Consider the following 20579-nt stretch of genomic DNA (forward strand, 5'->3'; position numbering starts at 1 on the left):
TCTTTAAGGATTTGTTAAATCGATACAATCGATTTAAATCATTGACGCTTATTAACAATATCAAAGGAATTGAAGTTAAAATTTTAAGATATTCCCGTATTTGTTATTATTTTAATTTGAATACTTAAGCCTTCAGAGTAATAATTATTATATTTAAATAAGTAAAATGTTTTAAGTATATTTACACGTAAAACAGGAAATTGAAAATGTTTTCTCTGTTATTTTTATTACATTCAGGTAAAGCACACTTAATTCTAATTAACTATATTCACTTAAAACTAATTCCATTTCAATACGTAAAAATAATTAGAAAATATTTTGTTTATTCTCCTGCCAAAACAGCGAGCCTATGTTGTGCAAATTATTATTCTTTAGTCTCTCTCGCTCTAACATACAGTTTATTTTATTTTCTGTCTTAAAAGGGTCTTGTACGTAACGTTAACGTGTAACGTAACGATTACTTGCTCTGTAGATTTGTATCCAGAGCCGTAAAACATATATTTAAAAAAGTGATGTTAGTTCCATAAATATTACAGGAATAATATTAATTTAAATAATTCACTTTTGTAATAAAATATTATATAGTTATAATAATGTCCGACGTTGAAGAACCGCCGCCAAAAGTTTCAAAACTGGAGGTATGTACTGTTTTTTTTTATTAAATTTTAACGTAATACATCGCGGTATTTAAAATGTCAAAAATGTAAACAATATATTGAAAATTATTTGTAGGGTTATCGACTTCGATATTGTTTTTAGTTATATGTAATTTAAACGTCAAAATAAATAATTTTAATATAAAAAAAAGCTTCTTCTGATCTCATATCGATCTATAAAATTAACCCTTAACCGGCTATTAATAAGGAATTTAAAATATACTGGAATATCCTGGAAACTAGTTGTTAGCACGTCATAACTCTTGGTGAATTTGTCACGAAAGGACATTTTGTTTTGACTTCGAGCTGTTCTGTCTTGTTTCATTGCTGCCCTGTCAGTAGGAATGGGCGATAATGGAATGGTAACTCCGCCTGCGCTAACGGTATACGCTGCAGTCGGGATCGGTATTACTATATACCGCGAATCATCTATCGTCCGCATAAAGCGTCTGTATGACGATATTGGCGTGAATTTACTGGGTACAGAGGAATAACACCTGAGTTCTCAGGAATGGCAACCCATGGGGTATCATGGGCGAAAGAGTATACTCTGTTATGTCCACGGTACTGCTCATGTCTATAGGCGACGGTTACCACTTTCCATCAGGTGGACCGTCAGCTTGTTTGCCATTCTAAGTTGTATACAAATAAAAATTGTAAAAACCAAACCTGAACTTGATATTCACAATGACAGTCACTCTGTATTCATGGCTAAATTAAAATGTTGGATGTACCTCGCCATTGCTTTATATTTATTTATAATTTAAAATAATTTAATTACAATTTTCATTATTTATATTGTGTTATTATTCATATTGTTAATATCTTTACTTATTTAATGACATTTAATAATTTAATGTTTATCAAACACAAGGCACGCTGTGGTCGCCTATAAATGTAACAACAGTTAGATCTAATCTGCCAGTGTATTGTATTGAAATGATTAGCTGTATCTTATGTTGGTGATCCTATAAATAAATAAATAAATACAGGGAGGGAGAGGGTTTGTTAATAATAGGGATGTTAATTCCTATTGCTAGTAGCAGCAATATACCCTATATTGCTAGTAAGGTCAGGATGAACTCCACTCTGTTCTCCCTGAAAATCATCGTAATTAATTATTATCAAATTCATCATGATGGATCAACTGACCTGACTCCATCCTCATCTGTCACCACTCATTGGTATTCCACCAGTGTATACTGATAGCGCGGGTGGGGTTACCATTCCATTATTATCCATTAAAAAAAAATTATCAACTTTGTATAAAAAAAACCTAATTTGAAATTGTTACAGGCTGCGATGGAATTTGAAGAGAGTGTCGGAGAAATGGAGGAGGGTCAGGAGGAGTGGCTCAGTGAGGGTAACCTCACTGATGAGGAGTACCATCCGGCGGTGAGTAGATTGGTTTGCTAAAAAATTAAACTTATTGTTAGCCATGTGGTCCTGGCATAGAATAGGCCACCCTTTCCTATACCGTGGGTGTCGTAAGAGTTGATTAAGAGAAGGCTAGGGATGGGCAGCAACGTCCTTCTTAAAACATCTGGACTGCGGTTACCAATCTGCATGCCAAGTGGCAACTACAGGTAAAACCTTCCAAGGGTAAGGCAGTTCAGTAATTTTTCTTTATGGGTGAAAATGGTATGGTAACCCCGCCCGCGCTAACGGGATACGCTGGCGGAGCACCAGTGAAGGGTGATAGATGAGATTGAAAACAGGCCAGTTAGCCCAACATGATGAATTCATCAGGAATTAACCATGATAGTTTCCAGGGGGAACCGCGAGGAGGTCGACCTGGTTAGGTATATTGCTAGCAATGGGATTCTCAGTCTCCATTACTAACAATCTCTTTCCCCCCTATGTTCAGCAGTGGACAGTTAAAAGCTGATATGATGATGATTGGCAACCGTGTCGTGCAGACACAGCCAGTAATAAACACTGTGTGGTCCCGGCACAGAATGGGCCACCCTTTTACTTCCCGAGGGTTTTGTAAGAGGTGACTAAGGGAACATAGTGGTCGAGGAATGTGCAGCAGCATCCATCTTAAAACATCACCAAAGCCTAACTGTGGTGGCCAACCCGCCTGCCGGGGGGGAAGGGATTGTTAGCAATGGAGTTTGACAGGTCCATTGCTAGCAATATGCCCTATTAGGTCGACCTCCAAGTGGTTCCGCCTGGAAACTATCGTGAACAATTCTTGTTGAATTCGTCACGATGGGCTAACTGACCTGCTTCATCCTCACCTATCATCCTTCACTGGTGTCCCACTAGTGTATTCTGATAGCGCAGGCGGGGTTACCATTTCATTATCATCCATTAAAAAAAATACCCGCCTACCAAGCGTGGCAACACCCCCCAATAGTAAACACTGTAAAGAAACGGCCTCCGGTCCCGGCGGCTATGCTATTACTGGCTAGGATGCAGGTGGCTCAGGACCGTTTTTAATGGCAATCTATGGGGGAGGTCTATGTTCAGCAGTGGATGGATAATGGCTGAAATGATGATGGTGAATACTAAAAATCCCCTTCCCCTCCCTTCCCTCGCAGTTAACCCTTTCAGTGCCATTGATTTTTACTCATATCTACTTAAAAATGCCAAAGAAATCTTTGTCGTGTCGATGTCATTTACCCTTGTCTCTAAAAAAACTGTATCTCCTCCAAAAATTGTCCAATTTTAATATTTTTTTTTACAGCAAGCTAAACGGCGACTGATTTCACGAGCGCCATGACGCTCGTGGCACTTTTAGTTGCAATGCGCACGAACGCGATGGCGCTCGTCGGCACTCAAAGGGTTAAACATGATGTAACTTACAGAGATGAATTCTAAACTCCACCAAGTCCGATTTCCAGCATTGTTTTCATAGAAATACGTATATACATTACAGGCCAACGAAGATCAATGCTCGAACCCCGGCAACTCGAGTCAAGATGATGCCATGACCAGTGCTAATGACGAGTCGATGGATAATGAGAGCCAAGGAAATATTAAGGTAGTTTATATTGTATGTACTTCTACCGGTGCCTCCCCAACAAACTCCAAACGTAAACACATGGACACGTACGTGTGTGGCGGTCCTCCACCGTGCGTTTTTCAAGGCCCTTTCTTCCACGCACAACCATTCTTTGGAATCGACTTCCAGCATTAGTATTTCCGAACCGATACGACAACATAACCTTCAAGAAAAGAGCATATTCCTTTTTAAAAGGCCGGCAGCACACCTGCAATGCCATAGGTGTTGTGGGTGATCATGGGCGGTGGTAGTCACTTACCATCAAGTGAGCCGCATGCTCGTTTGCCCCCTGTGTTGTAAAAAAAAAAGGCTCCCTGCCGAGGTTTTCCCTAGACACTACAGTATGGTGTTCTTCAAAAGGATATATTAAGGTATCTTCAGGGTCGGTAACGCGCACGTGACACCCCTAGTGTTGCAGTAGGCTACAATGACCGCTTACCATCAGGTGGGTCGTATGCTTGTTTGCCACCTCAGTGGTATAAATATGGTATATATATAAATCTTAATCTCATGAATGTTTATTCTTTACCAGGACTCAATGAAGATCGAAAGTATCGAGAAGACCCTCAACAGCTTGGAGAACGAAGTCAAAGATGAGCAACACGCGGACCTGGAGCAGTTCCTGATCAAGAAAGCTGATGGAGCCGCCGTTGAGTCCAGGTCGACTGATAAAATTGAAGATGGCAACGACACTGATGATTTACTGGTGAGTGATAAATTTTTTTTAATGGGTGATAATGGTATCGGTATACACTGGCGGGGCACCAGTGAGGGATGACAGGTGAGCATGAATCAGTTAGCCCATCCTGACGAATTTAACTAGAATTAGCCATGATGGTTTCCAGGCGGAACCACGTGGTGGTTTACCTGACAGGGTATATTGCTAGTAATGGGGCTATTTGACCCCATTACTATCAATCCCTTTCCCCCCTAAAAGAAGTGGTCAGGTGCGAGTTATATCCACGGGTGGATGACAGGTGAGGATAAAGGCAGTAAGGATGGGTAGGGGGAAAGGGATTGTTAGCAATGGAGTTTGACAGCCCCATTGCTAGCAATTTACCTTATTAGGTAGACCTCCACGTATTTCTCCCTGGAAACCATCGTGAACAATTCTTGTTGAATTCGTCTCGATGGGCTAACTGTCCTACTCCATCCTCACCTATCATCCTTCACTGGTGCCCCGCCGGTGTATACCGATAGCGCGGGTGTGGTTACCATTGCATTATCATCCATTAAAAAAAAAGTAAGGATGGGTGGGTAATATCTATATATCGTAGTTACAATATCAATATAATATATATATATATATATATATATATATATATATATATATATATATATATATATATATATATATATATATATATATATATATATAATAAAATCGTAACTGTTCGCTGTTTGTACATGGAAGATATATAAGTATAAGATATATAAGAAATATAAGAGAAATTATTATAAGGGGGCTTTATGAACGCAGTAGGATCCTAAACAATGATTTTTAGAATTTTTGTCTGTATGTTTGTGCGCGCCAATCTCACAAACGGCTTAACCGATTTGAATGCGGTTTTCACTATTGCGTTACGTGAAAAGTATTTTTTTTTTACTGATAGGGCCTCATCAAAACAATTTGCCACAGGCCCCAAATGGTATAGTTACGCCACTGGTTGGCCCATTCTACGGTGGGACCACACAGCAGTAGTTGTAATAGTCATTTATTCGTTATTTTTTTCAGAGATTACTAGGCGAAGACGATGACAAGGCAAAAATTAAAGTTCTAGTCAAAACGAAGCCCAAAAATAAAGTGCAGGATGACGATTCCACGGATGACGATGATTTTGTGTTTGAGGTATGTAGTTTTTTATATATATTTTTTTATACAACTTAGAATTTAGAATGGTAAACAAGCTGACGGTCCACCTGATGGAAAGTGGTAACCGTCGCCTATAGACATGAGCAGTACCATGGACATAACAGAGTGTACTGTTTCGCCCATGATACCCCCCATGTGTTGTTATTCCTGAGGACTCAGATATTATTCCTCTGTACCCAGTAAATTCACGCCATATCCCATCCTTCAACCAAAACACAGCCATGCAAACACAACTGCTTCACGGTTGAAACACGAATGGGACAGAGGTACCCAAGCAATCGACTTTTGTACAAATTTACTTTTATTGTATGACTGTGAAATAATTAATATTATGCGGCTAAGTGTATTGTATGCCCGATATATGGGTAGGACCCATGGATGGATATCACCCATTAAAAAAAACTTATGGTAGCCAACCCGCCTGCTAAGCATGGCAACTACTGGCAAAACTCCCCAGTAGGAGGAGGCCTATGTTCATCAGTGGACAGTTAAAGGCCGATATGGTGATGATGATGATGGTATTAATTATTGTTAGTTCACACTAACATTTACCTGATTTTATTTAAAAAGAAATCTAAAGTTCTTTTTTTTATACAACATAGAATGGCAAACAAGCTGACGGCCCACCTGATGGAAAGTTGTAACCGTCGCCTATAAACATGAGCAGTACCATGGACATAACAGTACACACACATACTGTTTCTTATATTTTAGTGGAAGGTAGTAGAAATATAAATAGTACATCACCAATTGCAGGGCTCCAAGGTGACGCAATTGAAAGTGACCAAGAATGTCCTGAAGAAGAAATACCCGGCCGCTAAAGCTGTGCCCGAGGATACGACTGACGATTCAGACGCTACCGATGTGGTGAGTTTTTGTTTTTTTTAATAGATGATAATGGAATGGTAACCCCGCCCGCGCTATCGGTATACACTGGCGGGGCACCAGAGAGGGATGATTAGTGACAATGAAAGAGCAGGTTAGTTTTTTTAATGGGTGATATTGGAATGGTAACCCCGCCCGCGCTATCGGAATACACTAGTGGGGCACCAGTGATAGATGACAGGTGAGGATGAAGTAGGTCAGTTAGCCCATCGTGGCGAATTCAACAAGAATTGTTCACGATAGTTCCCAGGGGGAACCACGTGGATGTCGACCTAATAAAGTATATTGCTAGCAATGGGGCTTTAAAATTCCGTTGCTAACAATCCCTTTCTCCCAAAGCAGGTCAGTTAGCCTGTTGTGATAAATACACCTGGAATTCAACACGGTGGTTTCCAGGGGGACCATGTGAAGGTTAAACTCACCTCCATGTGGATTTCCATTGTTAGCAATATACCCCATATTGCTAGCAATGGGACTGGTAGTCGCCATTACTAACAATCCCTCCCCCCCACTCCAAATGGTAAGATTTATTCCTTAATTTTTCCACGATTGCCCAAAAGACAGAAAGAGGGAGATAGAAAAAAAGAATGAGGGAATGAAAGAGAGAGAAAAGAGAAAGAAGAGTGTGTGTTTGAGAGAGAAAGACAGAATATGCTGGATTTTGGCAAAAGCTACTGACATTTGTTAATAACGAACCTAGGACTACAGATATTTTAAACCGCAAGATATCGTTAGAGTAACATAGGATCTATGAAATGATGGTATAAGGCAGGGGGAAGCACAAAAGATACGCATGGGGGGTATCATGGGTGAAACAGTATACTCTGTTATGTCCATGGTACTGCTCATGTATATAGGCGACGGTTACCACTTTCCATCAGGTGGGCCGTCAGCTTGTTTGCCATTCTAAGTTGTATAAAAAAAAAAAACAAAAGATCCGTATGGGTCGACGTGCAACAGCTTAGCTGACCCCATATACGAGAAGTAAGATAAGATAATAACGGATCTTTGTAACATGTTGCAGTCGCGAGACGACGCCGAGGCGCTGAAGAAAATCTTCGCTTTCAAACCCAAGAGCCAGAGTCAGGCCGCTGGGAAGCCCACAAAGGTTAATTATACCATACTCTATACTTATAATAAATCTGTAGAGAAGTCAATTCTGTACGTGAAACTCTCCAATTATCCTTCCCCTCTCACCGTACTGGTTACGCTTCAAACTCTTCTCTCCTACATTCTTCACGACTCTGGAACGCGCTTCCTGATGCCGTTAAGAGACTACCGACTAAACCGTCTTTCAAAAAAAGCGTTCACGCTCACTTTTTATCTTTATCCGAGCAGTAAGTGCTTTGTATTATTCCCATATTCGTGTATAATATAGTATATGTCATATATGTGTAAGTATATTTGTTATTCATATATATTTATTCGTTTATATATGTAATTTTAGTATGTATGTATATCAATAATTACTAGTACCGCATTCGAGTATTCTGACACTTCCCTATGGTTGACTGGGAGAGAATGCTTTTAGCATTAAGTCCGCCATGTACACATATTAGTACTAATGAATAAATAAATAAATGAAATATATTTCCAAAATAACTATCAGGCGGTGATTAGTGATCGATACTTAAAAAAAAGAATCCTTAGGGGGCATCCATTAATTACGTGAGCTCTTTTTCGATCAGTTTAGACTCCCCCCCCCCCTCCCTTGGTGAGATTTGCCTTGACCCCCCCCCCCTTACGTGATATTGACACAAAAAATATTTTAACCTTAATTTATATTTATTATTCGGGAAAATAATAAATCGTTCAGGTATACTATAATTAATTTATTTAAATTAAATAAAATTCAAAGTAAAAACATAAAAACAACACTTTCTTTTAAATTTTTACTATTGAGTAAAATTCTCCATGGATTGCCATGGAGACTCGTGTATTTTTTCAATCGAAATAATTGGACACATGTCATCTGGAATTTCTAGTAGTGCAGGAAGACAATCACTGGAAACGTCTACGTTTATCTTTAATATTTTATATTTTTTTAAGTTGACGTGAGATTTTTGATTATCCCCCCCCTCGGTTTAAATGAGATTTGGTGAGAATTAATTAGACCCCTCCCCCCCCTATTCTGAGCTCACGTAATTAATGGATGCCCCCTTAGGGTAACGGACTAATTGTTATACATGGAGGTATAGTATTGTTCCGTATTATTTTAATTTTATCCTAAAAATATTATGTGTAAATGTAAGTTGTTTGTGAGGGAGACATAAATAAATATATTATTATATTACTCCCGGCCCGTCCCGGCGTCGCACGGGTGGACATTTTACAGACATTTTTTTTACAACATACAGACAGACAGACAAAAATTTTACTGATTGCATTTTTGGCATCAGTATCGATCACTAATCACCGCCTGATATTTATTTTGGAAATATATTTCATGTACAGAATTGACCTCTCTACAGATTTATTATAAGTATAGATAAAGATTAACAATATGTACGCAAACAAAATAAATAATTAATAACATAAAAGCAAGATAAAGAGAACAACTGATTGGGAAGAAAGGTTTCTTGAGTGGCCACCGCGTACGGGCAAATGCAGTGTAGGACGACTCCCCCACTAGATGGAGTGACGACCTGAAATGCGTCGCAGGGAGTCAGTGGATGCAGGTGGTTCAGGACCGTTGTTTATTGCACTTAAACAAAACATATAGCAATCAGAGGGCCTACCATGAAATGTTTTCCGAAATATCGGAGCCAAACGAAACACAAATTTGATGTTAAAATTACATAATACATGCCGTTTGGAAATATTAAAAATGTTAAAATAATTCCTTTGGACTTTTATGATAGGATGTATGACAAACGAAATGTTAGACTCCATTTATTGGTCCGATTTTGGTATAAACAAAAACACGAAATCGAGTCCGAAATTTCGGACTTTCATTTCATGGTAGACCCGCAGTTTAACAACTTTCTTCGTTTTTCTTCGTAATTTTTTTTTTCTGTTGTATGTTTGCTGTTAAGTATGTGTATGTTATGTATATATTTAATTGTGTATATATTATATATGTATGCGTGTGTATGTATGTATGTATATATGTTTGTATATGATAATATTTATATAATAGTGCGCCACCTACACTTTGTCTTTTTCCCAATATCCTCTACCCAAAGTTTGTCTGGAAGAGATTGCTTAGCGATAAGGCCGCCTTTTGTATCACTTCTCGTTAATATTTACTGTATTTGTTATTTCTCTTTTTACTTGGTGCAATAAAGTGTAATAAATAAATAAAATAAACTTGTTAGCAAGGGAGGGCTTATCTCTGAAAGAGATCTCTTCCAGCCAATAACAATCTATGGGGGGAGAATAACAATCTATGTCCAGCAGTGGACGAATAATTGCCGAAATGATAATGTCGATGAATGGTTGTGATAACACCGCCTGCGCTAACGGTATACACTCACGGGGTACTAGGGACACATGATAGGTGAGTATGAAAACAGGCCAGTTAGCTCATCCTGATGAATTCAACTAGAATTAACCACGATGGTTTCCAGGGGGAACTACGTGGAGATAGATCTGACAGGGCATGTTGCTAGTACTGGGGCTATTGGACCCCATTACTAACGATCCCTTTCCCCGTTTGGGGATTGGGGGGGGGATTGTTGATAATGCGTCCTTCTGGTCCCATTGCTAGCAATATACCCTGGTGTATTCATCACGATGGGCTAAGGAAGCTGCCTTTTTATCTTGACCTATCATCCATTAAAATGGGTTATTTAATTAATATTTGACCCCATTACTAACAATCCCTTTCCCCCCATTACCTTAAGGTTGTCTTGTAAAGATTGCTCTCAGCAATAAGACCGCCTCACTGTACTTATATAACTGTATCGTTACATTTATTAATTATCTTGCTTATTCCCTATATATTTATTTTTAATGGATGATAATGGAATGGTAACCCCACCCGCGCTATCGGTATACACCGGCGGGGCACCAGTGAAGGATGATAGGTGAGGATGAAGCAGGTCAGTTAGCCCATCGTGACGAATTCAACGAGAATTGTTCACGATGGTCTCCAGGAGGAACCACGTGGAGGTCGACCTGATAGGGCATATTGCTAGCAATATTCCCTATATTGTATAATGCAAATAAATTATACTCATTTATTCATTCATTCATTCGAAGGTAATAAACGCTTCCAAAACGGTCACCAAGAAGTACGTGTCCACAAATAGCATCGTGAAAAATGGTGAGTTCCATTTAAAGATGATAGTTTGTAGTAACGGTGGGTAATTTATTTATTTATTTACAAGAAACATACTCATATTTCGCCATAATTAGACATGCAAATATTATATATATATATATATATATATATATATATATATATATATATATATATATATATATATATATATATATATATATATATATGTATAGCAATATCTTTTTTTTACACAACTTAGAATGGCAAACAAGCTGACGGCCCACCTGATGGAAAATGGTAACTGTCGCCTATAGACATGAGCAGTACCGTGGACATAACAGAGTATACTGTTTCGCCCATGATACCCCCCATGCGTTGCCATTCCTAAGGACTCAGGTGTTATTCCTCTGTACCCAGTAAATTCACGTCATATCCCACCCTTCAAATCGAAACACAGCCATGCAAACACAACTGCTTCATGGTAGAAACACGAATCGGATAGAGGTACCCAAGCAATCGCCGCGCAGTGTATTTGAAATTTTACGATCGACACGACGCATGATCAGTGGCGTAACAATAGGGTGGCAGAGCGTGGCAAAATGCCACGGGTCCCTACTGGCCTACCGGCCCGTCTCGGCTTCACACGGGTGGACATTTTTACAATATTTTAAAAAGTGATTATTGTGACATAACGATAATGGTTGGATATATAGTGTCGCGAAGTTTTTTGTAGTTATTGATATTTTCTTCAATATTGTAGAACATACTTTTGTCTTATCACCAATAGTTTCCGCAGCGCACGCGACCAAAGATATTTTATAGCATTTTTTTACACCTTGAGTTGCGTTATTAAAGTTTTAGTAAGGATCCCTAATGTTTTCTAGCAATAAATATAGCCTATGTCACTCAGGGTGAATGTGGCTTTCTAATGGTGAAAGAATTTTTGAAATCGGCAAAGTAGTTTTTGAGTTTATTCATTACAAACATACATACACACAAAAATACAAATCTTTCCTCTTTATAATATTAGTGTACATTTTTTTTTTCTAGATTCTTCAAACAAGCATACCAACAATGAAGTATTGAAGTCATCAGACAAATCTAAAGTGATATTAAAAAAAGTAGAGGTGAGTAGTAGGGATCGGTAGTATTCAGAAGTGTATATATATGTATGTATATATGTATATATATGTATGTATATATGTATATATATATGTATATATATATATATATATATGAATATTTTATGTTCTTTGGCTTCTACCAGTTAAAGGGTTAAGCCAAAGCGCAGCCATGCAAACACAACTGTTAACAATATACCCTGTCAGGTCGACCTCCACGTGGTTCCACCTGGAAACCATCGTGCTGAAGACCAGGCGTATTCATCACGGTGGGCTAACTGACCTGCCTTTTCATTCTCACCTATCATCCCTCACTGGTGCCTCGCCTGCGTATACCTATAGCGCAGGCGGGGTTACCATTCCATTATCATCCATAAAAAAAACTGTTTCACGGTAGAAACACGAATGGGACAGAGGTGCCCAAGCAAACGACTATTAAATAAATAAATCTTGTTGATTTCCAGCCACACACTAAGTCGAAACAGAGGCCTCTATCACCAGAGCCTGATGAAATCATCAACGAGGAGGAGTTCCTTGAAGAAGATGACTTCGATTTGGACGAGGTATGTTTTTTTATAACACAGGAGCTAAAAGAGCATACGGCTCGCCTGATGGTAAGCGGCCATTAGGAAATGTTAAAAAAGTCCTCCCGTGCGACGCCGGGACGGGCCGCTAGTTTGTAATAATATATTACAAAAAAAATTTTTTCGATTTTTTTTTTAATTATAAATTGTATAGTGTCCTCGGTACGCGGGTCCACCACGTACTTGGTTTCTTTTTGTAATAATATCAAGTATTTTTTATACCGCTGAGATGGCAAACAAGCATACGGCCCACCTGATGGTGAGTGGTTACCGTAGCCTATGAACACCTGCAATACCAGGGGTATTACGCGCGTTGCCGACCCTGAAGGAACCTCTTTACCCCTTTTTCTTTAAAGAACCCCATGCTGTAGTCTCTTGGAAAAAACCTTGACTTTTTTAATTGAATAAAAAAAAATATATGTTTCAGGATTTCGACGAAGACGTGGACGTCAGTTTGAAGGCGAAGCAGCTGCTGAGGAGACCCGAACAGATGGACGAGGAGGTGCCCTCGGACGCCGAAAGCCACTCTGATGACCAGAGCCTCTACGATGTGAGTGTTGTCCTTTAGCCGACTTTAAAATTATTTAGTATCGTGTTCAACAAAGAAAAAAATCGTCTCCAATTATTGTAAAGCCAGTTCTTTTGATCTTAAAACTGAACCACTAGACGGATTTTGATGAAATTCCTGTGGGGACAATCCGAAGTGACAATCTTTTAGATAAAAAAATAATTTTCCAAATCGGTTTATTTACTGACGGAGTTATGAGGTGACAAACATAATGAAAAAGTGTCATCGAATTGAGAACTCCTTTTTTGAAGTCGGTTAAAAAGGTGATTTTTTTAAATTATTTTGAAAAATTTTCAATATTCTGTAACCTATAGAAAAGCTATATTATCAGCGAGTAATATAAGCTATACAGGGTGTCGGGTTTCATGTGGTGCAAATGAAAACCATCGATAGAGGGGTCCAAGGGCTTCTCTAAACACCCCCATGTATGTTCTGCAAAAGTTTATAGTTTTTGAGAAATTTGCATTTTTATAAATTTTTCGTTAGTACCCGAAATGTTGCATTCTTTATTCATTTTCTCCTAAACAATTATTACCAAAACCTTAATTATTTTTGTGGATGTGAACAATTAATAGGCCTTTCACTACGACACTACAATTCTAATCCAGGCTGATAAGTTTTTGAGAAAAAAAAATAAACAATACATTACTTTTATTTCCATGATTTTCGGGGATGATGATCTTTAGGGGAGTTTAACTTTACAAAATCACAAAATAACAAAATAATAACAAAATACTGAGAGAACGATTTCAAAAACTTGTCTACTATATGGATTTATTATTTGTAAAATTTCACCCGGCTACGGCAAGAGCTTCATGACAAAAAAAATAATTATATTAAAATGGGAGGATTTAAATATTACATTAAATTTCGTCAAAAACGAAATAAAATTATTTCATATGGCATTAAAAAGTTTACTCTCAGATAGTAACTACAAGTGTAACCGTAATCATTTTTGGCATCAGTATCGATCACTAATCACCGCCTGATAGTTATTTTGGAAATATATTTCATGTACAGAATTGACCTCTCTACAGATTTATTATAATATCATTGATTGTTGTTCCAGGAGCTGCCATCGTCTGATTCCGAGGATGTCGACGACTGGTTCGAGCTGGACGTCAGAGCGGAGCGCGCCGGTGACTATATACCATTATTAGGTGAGTTGTCATAAAACGACCATGCTAATCGATTTTTTTTTAATGGTATGAACATTTTTTTATACAACTGAGTTGGCAAACAAGTATAGGGTCCTACTGATGGTAAGCGGTCACCGTAGCCTATGAACGCCTGCAATACCGGGGGCATTACGCGCGTTGTCGACCCTGAAGGAACCTCTTTACCCCCCTTTTGAAGAACCTAGTATATTAAGAATGCTGTAGTCTCTTCGAAAAACCTCGACAGGGACCATTGACCATGTGATCCCGGCATAGAATAGACCACCCCTTCCTTTTCCATGGGTGTCGTAATAACCGACTAAGAAAGGGCGAGGGATAGCCTCGCCTATTCGGGGGGAAAGAGATTGTCAGAAATGGTTTGGAACCGCTCCATTGCTGACAATACACCCTATAAGGTTGACCTCCACGCGGTTCCCCCTGGAAACCATTCTGGTTAATTCTTGTCGAATTCTTCACGTTGGGCCTACTGACCTGCTTTCATCCTCACCTATCACCTCTCACTATTGCACCGCCAGTGTATACCGATAGCGCAGGCGTGGTTACCATTATATTTTCAGCCATCTAGACCTCGCTTATTCTATGCTGGGACCACACGGCTAATATATAATACTTAGGTCGTAATATTAAGTATCATTAGTAGAAGCAAGTCTGTTCCATAGTTGCACAGCGTGGAATGAGAAGGAGTTCCCAAAAAATGGGTCCTACAAGTAGGGAGTTCGAGTACTTTAGTCTGGACCAGGCGTCGTTAAAATTCTATTAAACTATTATTATTTTACCAGAGGGAGACTTTGTACAAAAGTCGTTTGCTTGGCCACCTCTGTTCCATTCGTGTTTCTACCGTGAAGCAGTTGTTTTTGCATGGCTGTGTTTCGGTTTGAACGGTGGGATATGGCAGTGAATTTACATGGTACAGAGGAATAACACCTGAGTCCTCAGGAATGGCAACGCATGAGGGGTATCATGGGCGAAACAGTATACTCTGTTATGTCCATGGTACTGCTCATGTCTATAGGCGACGGTTACCACTTTCCATCAGGTGGGCCGTCAGCTTGTTTGCCATTCTATGTTGCATAAAAAAAAATATTACTAAGATTTGCAGGTATACAAAGCTTTTTCTCACGTTACTATGTTTTGCAGGCTCGAGGGCCTACGAACTGCTGACAGAAGAGAAGCGTCGCGTGACGGAGCGACTGACGGATCTAAGGAAACGGCTCGCCTCCGTGTCGGAGAGTGGGCGACAGCAGATCGAGCAGTTGAAGAAGGCCACCAAAACGCTGTCTGAGCTCGACGACATGCTGAAGGCTGCTTGACTAACGTAAAGACGTCATAACCTTCCGGGGTCCCCGAAGGTTATGACCGGTGACTCCCGTGAGCTTTGTAGTTGGGTCACTTGTGGGCCCGGTATGTGAAATTGCGGTCACTGGTGACCCACGTTAATTGTATAAATTTGATTCCATTACCGTTAATTTTATGAAAATATGGATTTATCCAACACAAATTTACACATTCTGAGGGTGATCCCTCAGAATGTGTAAATTTTTGCGTCACCGCTGACCCCCCTTTAATTTTGTAAAGTTAGGCATCAATAAAGATGACCAATGTATTAATAATTAAAAAATATTTTCAAAGCCTTTCGACAAGTTAAAAGCGGCTTGAGTAACTAAAAAACGGGGTCACCGGTGACCTCCAATGATAACCATTGGATGTCACCGGTGATCCCCGCGAAGGTTGTTAAGTGGGGGTCACACGTGATCCCCACGGGCATTGTAGTATAATAGGATTAAATGTGGGTCCCGTTTATTAATTAAGGGTCACCAATTACTCCATGAAATGTAAAAGCTTTTTTTAATTTTTTTTTTTATTCAATGTAGCTTATAAATCTAGTAAAATATTTTTTTTATGAGATTAAAATGGAAAATGTATTTAAATTTAACAGAATTCTCATCGTGTCTCCAATCAAATTGTTTATAATTACTCCTCTCCATTCAAAGGTTGCCTGGAAGAGATCGCTCTCAGCGATAAGGTCGCCCATTGTTTTCTCACTATGATTATTTCTTGTAATTGTTTGTATCTATAATAAGTTTACCATTGTAATCTTATGGAAGAAGCAATAGAGAGTATCTATCTATCTAACTCAGCTTGCACCATCGGATTATGCAGCTGGGGCATCAGTGGTTAATGATAGAGGATCATGATGACAGGTCATCAGGAATTCATTAGAAATTACCGATAGTTTCCAGGGGGAACAGCGTGGAGGTCGATCTGAACGGGGGTCTGTTGCTAACAATGTGGACTAACCTCCCAATTAGGGGGAAGGGATAGCAATGTAGAGTACCAATCCCATTGCTAGCAATATACCCTGTCAGATCGACCTCCCAGTTTGTCCCTGGAAACCATCGTGCTGAATTTTAGATGATGACGATGGACCAACTGATCTGTTTTTTCATCCTCACCTATTATCCTTCACTGGTGTCTCGTCAGCATATACCGTTAGCGCAGACGGGGTTACCATACTGTTATCATCCATAAAAAAAAACTCCCAATTAACATACTCTTTTCAGAGTAAAACGAAGTAAATTGCTTTACTCGTATGTTTATAATACGTGGGGGTCACCGGTGACCCCATTTTACTTTTAAGGTTGATTAGGCATTATTTTGCTTATGTCCGCAATTACTAAGTCGACAATTTGATATTAGTTTTAAGGCCCCTGTACTCGTTTCGCCAACGCCTCGAGCGTACAATCTGGATCTCGATATAGACATTGTTTACACGTGTATTACGTTCTTTAGATATTCTCTCTGATCTATTCTGAAGCGCCGTCCTCTGAACCTGTCTCTAACATTTAAGTTTTAATCTGATATCACAAGTAAATCTTTATTATAAGAATCAATATGAACTAATTTTCTAATGAATATAAATCAAATTTACTATAAATTAAACCGCTTATTTATAAAAACGTGTTACCTCTCATAAACCAGAGGGAGACTTTGTACAAATGTCGTTTGCTTGGCCACCTCTGTCCCATTCGTGTTTCTACCGTGAAGCAGTTGTGTTCGCATGGCTGTGTTTCGGTTTGAAGGGTGGGATATGACAGTGAATTTACAGAGTACAGAGGAATAACACCTGAGTCCTCAGGAATGGGGATTTTTACCAGTAGTTGTCACGGTTGGCAGACGGATTGAAAACCGCAGATAGATTTTTGATAATGTTTTAAAAGGAACGTTGCTGCGTATTTCTCGTCCATTATGATATTTCATATGCTACGCCCTTAGATTATATAGATAGAGTATCGAGCCTCAAAAACGGGTCAACTTTTTGTCAGCTAATTGACAAATTAGCTCGTTTTTTTTTTTTCAGAGTTCTATATATTTACGCATAAAATGTATCTTGATGTATTATTTAGTAAATAAAATAAGTGTTAATGTAATAAAAAGTTACAGAATTTATAAGACAAAACAAATATAGAAGTTATAAAGTAATCACTCATAATTATTCACGCAAAAATGTATGGAAAAGTTGTCTCGCTTTTCTCGAAGCATTTGTATGGAGACACTCTATCTATATAATCTAAGGCTGTGCCAAATCATACATCACACCTGCTACGTCGCTACACCACAAAGATTCCTAAATTACTATAGTGAAATCACAGATAGTTGTAGCGTTCGTATTTATTCGTGAGTTATCGGCTGCGCTCGGTTGGCAATGAGGTGAAATCGCAACAGTTGGTCGGTTGGACCATACACAGCGAGCGAATAGAAACTTTATAACACTGCTTTATTGCGAATAAAGATATTCGCTTATTATTATAAAAATCACATTCATATTTCACTTTCAATGGTAAATAGCAAGTGTGATATTAAGTCATTGTGAGTGAAAATCACTTGATGTGATTTCTTATATTAAAATTTATTTATTATCAGAGAACGATTTATTTTGTTAGTAAAAGTGACTAGACTCCTTAGGATATCAGACTTAAGAAGCTTTGAAATTAGTAGACCATCGGGGGTGGCTGACTTGACCCAAGAGCTTTTGTAATAATTTCACAGTGTCATAATGAATGAAATGTAGAAATGATTTCGTCCTAGCAATGATGCTTGGATATCATTTTAAGGTCTGTCATTCTAATGATTTGTAACTGTAAATAAAAATAATTTCACAATTTGATAATGAATAAAATGTAGCAATAATTTCGCTCTATCAATGATGCATGTATATATTTAGCTATCATTTGAAGGTCTGTCATTATAATGATTTGTCACAGGTGATTTCACAGTTAATAATTATTTCACAGTATGACAATGAATATAATGTAGCAATAATTTCGCTCTATCAGTCATGCATGTGTATATTTAGCTATTGCTTGAAGGTCTGTCATTCTAATGATTTGTCACAGGTGATTTCACAGTTAATAATTATTTCACAGTTTGACAATGAATATAATGTAACAATAATTTCGCTCTATCAGTCATGCATGTGTATATTTAGCTATTGCTTGGAGGTCTGTCATTCTAATGATTTGTCACAGGTGATTTCACAGTTAATAATTATTTCACAGTATGACAATGAATATAATGTAACAATAATTTCGCTCTATCAGTCATGCATTTGTATATTTAGCTATTGCTTGGAGGTCTGTCATTCTAATGATTTGTCACAGGTGATTTCACAGTTAATAATTATTTCACAGTTTGACAATGAATATAATAATTTCGCTCTATCAGTCATGCATGTGTATATTTAGCTATTGCTTGGAGGTCTGTCATTCTAATGATTTGTCACAGGTGATTTCACAGTTAATAATTATTTCACAGTATGACAATGAATATAATGTAACAATAATTTCGCTCTATCAGTCATGCATTTGTATATTTAGCTATTGCTTGGAGGTCTGTCATTCTAATGATTTGTCACAGGTGATTTCACAGTTAATAATTATTTCACAGTATGACAATGAATATAATGTAACAATAATTTCGCTCTATCAGTCATGCATGTGTATACGAGGTTTGTCCGGAAAGTACGTATAAAAGTTTTTTAAAAATTTTATTTTACAATTATTCAGGTAAATCAATTTTATCCCCTTCAAAGTACTCCCCCTGTGACATAATGCACTTGTGCCAACGCCGTTTCCACTGTGAGAAGGCTCCTTGAAAGTCCTCTGGTTGTAGGTTTCTCAGCTGCCCCGTCGTAGCTTTTTTTATCTCATTTATGTCCCCCAAATGCCGCCCCCGAAGTACCAATTTGGTTTTTGGGAACAAGAAGAAGTCACACGGGGCCAAATCCGGCGAATAGGGGGTGTTCGGTCACCGTAATGGAACTCTTCGTGATTTTTGATCCGGGGACAAAAGCTTGGGAACGATCTTGGCGCAAATTTTTTTCATTTGAAGTTCGTTTCTTAGAATTTCGTGGACCACGGTTTTGCCCAAATTAAGCTCTTCAGCCACCTGTCTGACCGTTAAACGACGGTCCCCATTAACACAAGTTCGAATTCTTTCCACGTTTTCGTCGGAATGTGAAGTGGAAGGACGTCCTGAACGTGGGTCATCTTGAACGCTTTCTCGGCCCTCTCTGAATCTTTTTAGCCACTTGTGGACGGTTGGTTCCTTCACAGCATCATCCCCATAAACTGTTCTGAGATCGGCAAAAATTTCACGGCCATTCTTGCCGAGTTTCGAGAGAAACTTGATTACGACGCGCTGCTCTTCAACGGAAGCGGGCTCCATGCCGACGGGGTTTCGTTAAGAGGTAACTTCACAGATGGCGTGACAAGCCAGTTCGCACCGCACGGCGGTCAGACCAGAACTGAAGCATTGTTAGGGACATAAGGAAGGGGTCCTGCGCTTACCTGGCCTCCCCACTCCTCTTTCTCGCATTCCAGAACACTTTTATACGAACTTTCCGGACAGACCTCGTATTTAGCTATTGCTTGGAGGTCTGTGATTCTAATGATTTGTCACATGTGATTTCACAGTTAATAATTATTTCACAGTATGACAATGAATATAATGTAACAATAATTTCGCTCTATCAGTCATGCATGTGTATATTTAGCTATTGCTTGGAGGTCTGTCATTCTAATGATTTGTCACAGGTGATTTCACAGTTAATAATTATTTCACAGTATGATAATAAAATGTAGCAATAAATAACGTGCTTACTGTCAAACGTCGGTTGGATTATATTTTTTGTATATATATTTGCTTAAGTTCTATTGTTCAAGTTGCAATTGTATATTTTCGTGCATTTTCAATTCGTAATATACGTATTACATCACAGTTATGTTGTTTTTTTAACCAATTTTGAAAAAGGTATTAAATTAAGACTCATTTTTTCTTCAATTGCAAATAGATTTTAATATTTTTTCCAAATCATCATTGTCATTATATCAGTCTTTAACTGTCCAATGCTGTCCAAACCTCCCTCACAAAAGAGGGTTTTGCCAGTAGTTGTCATGCTTGGCAGGCGGGTTGGCAACCGC

The 20579-nt window shown here is 38.5% G+C and overlaps 2 protein-coding genes across 3 annotated transcripts in view; one reads left to right on the forward strand and one right to left on the reverse strand.

Annotated features, from left to right (window-relative positions):
* The first annotated feature begins 488 nt into the window (after window positions 1-488).
* On the forward strand, window positions 489-17689 carry LOC113514747 (germ cell nuclear acidic protein-like). 2 transcript variants are annotated; one of them, XM_052898798.1, is made up of 13 exons: window positions 489-638; window positions 1953-2051; window positions 3541-3645; window positions 4199-4372; window positions 5402-5515; window positions 6296-6406; window positions 7449-7532; window positions 10628-10691; window positions 11700-11776; window positions 12235-12333; window positions 12782-12904; window positions 13992-14082; window positions 15238-17689. In XM_052898798.1, the coding sequence occupies exons 1-13, from the start codon at window positions 594-596 to the stop codon at window positions 15408-15410; spliced, it is 1359 nt and encodes a 452-aa protein (XP_052754758.1). In that variant the 5' UTR covers window positions 489-593; the 3' UTR covers window positions 15411-17689. The 2 variants fall into 2 exon arrangements, with proteins under 2 accessions (XP_052754758.1, XP_052754763.1); XM_052898803.1 differs by lacking the exon at window positions 489-638 and adding an exon at window positions 986-1018.
* The window catches only part of LOC113510152 (uncharacterized), a 70008-nt gene continuing 62013 nt past the window's right edge, over window positions 12585-20579 (reverse strand). The window contains exon 6 of the transcript XR_008253278.1: window positions 12585-12686. The gene's annotated coding sequence lies outside the window, so the exon portion shown is untranslated. The remainder of the gene's footprint in view (window positions 12687-20579) is intronic.

Source organism: Galleria mellonella, unplaced genomic scaffold, assembly GCF_026898425.1.
Source record: "Galleria mellonella isolate WM207_F2 unplaced genomic scaffold, CSIRO_AGI_GalMel_v1 utg121, whole genome shotgun sequence".
Lineage (NCBI taxonomy): Eukaryota > Metazoa > Arthropoda > Insecta > Lepidoptera > Pyralidae > Galleria > Galleria mellonella.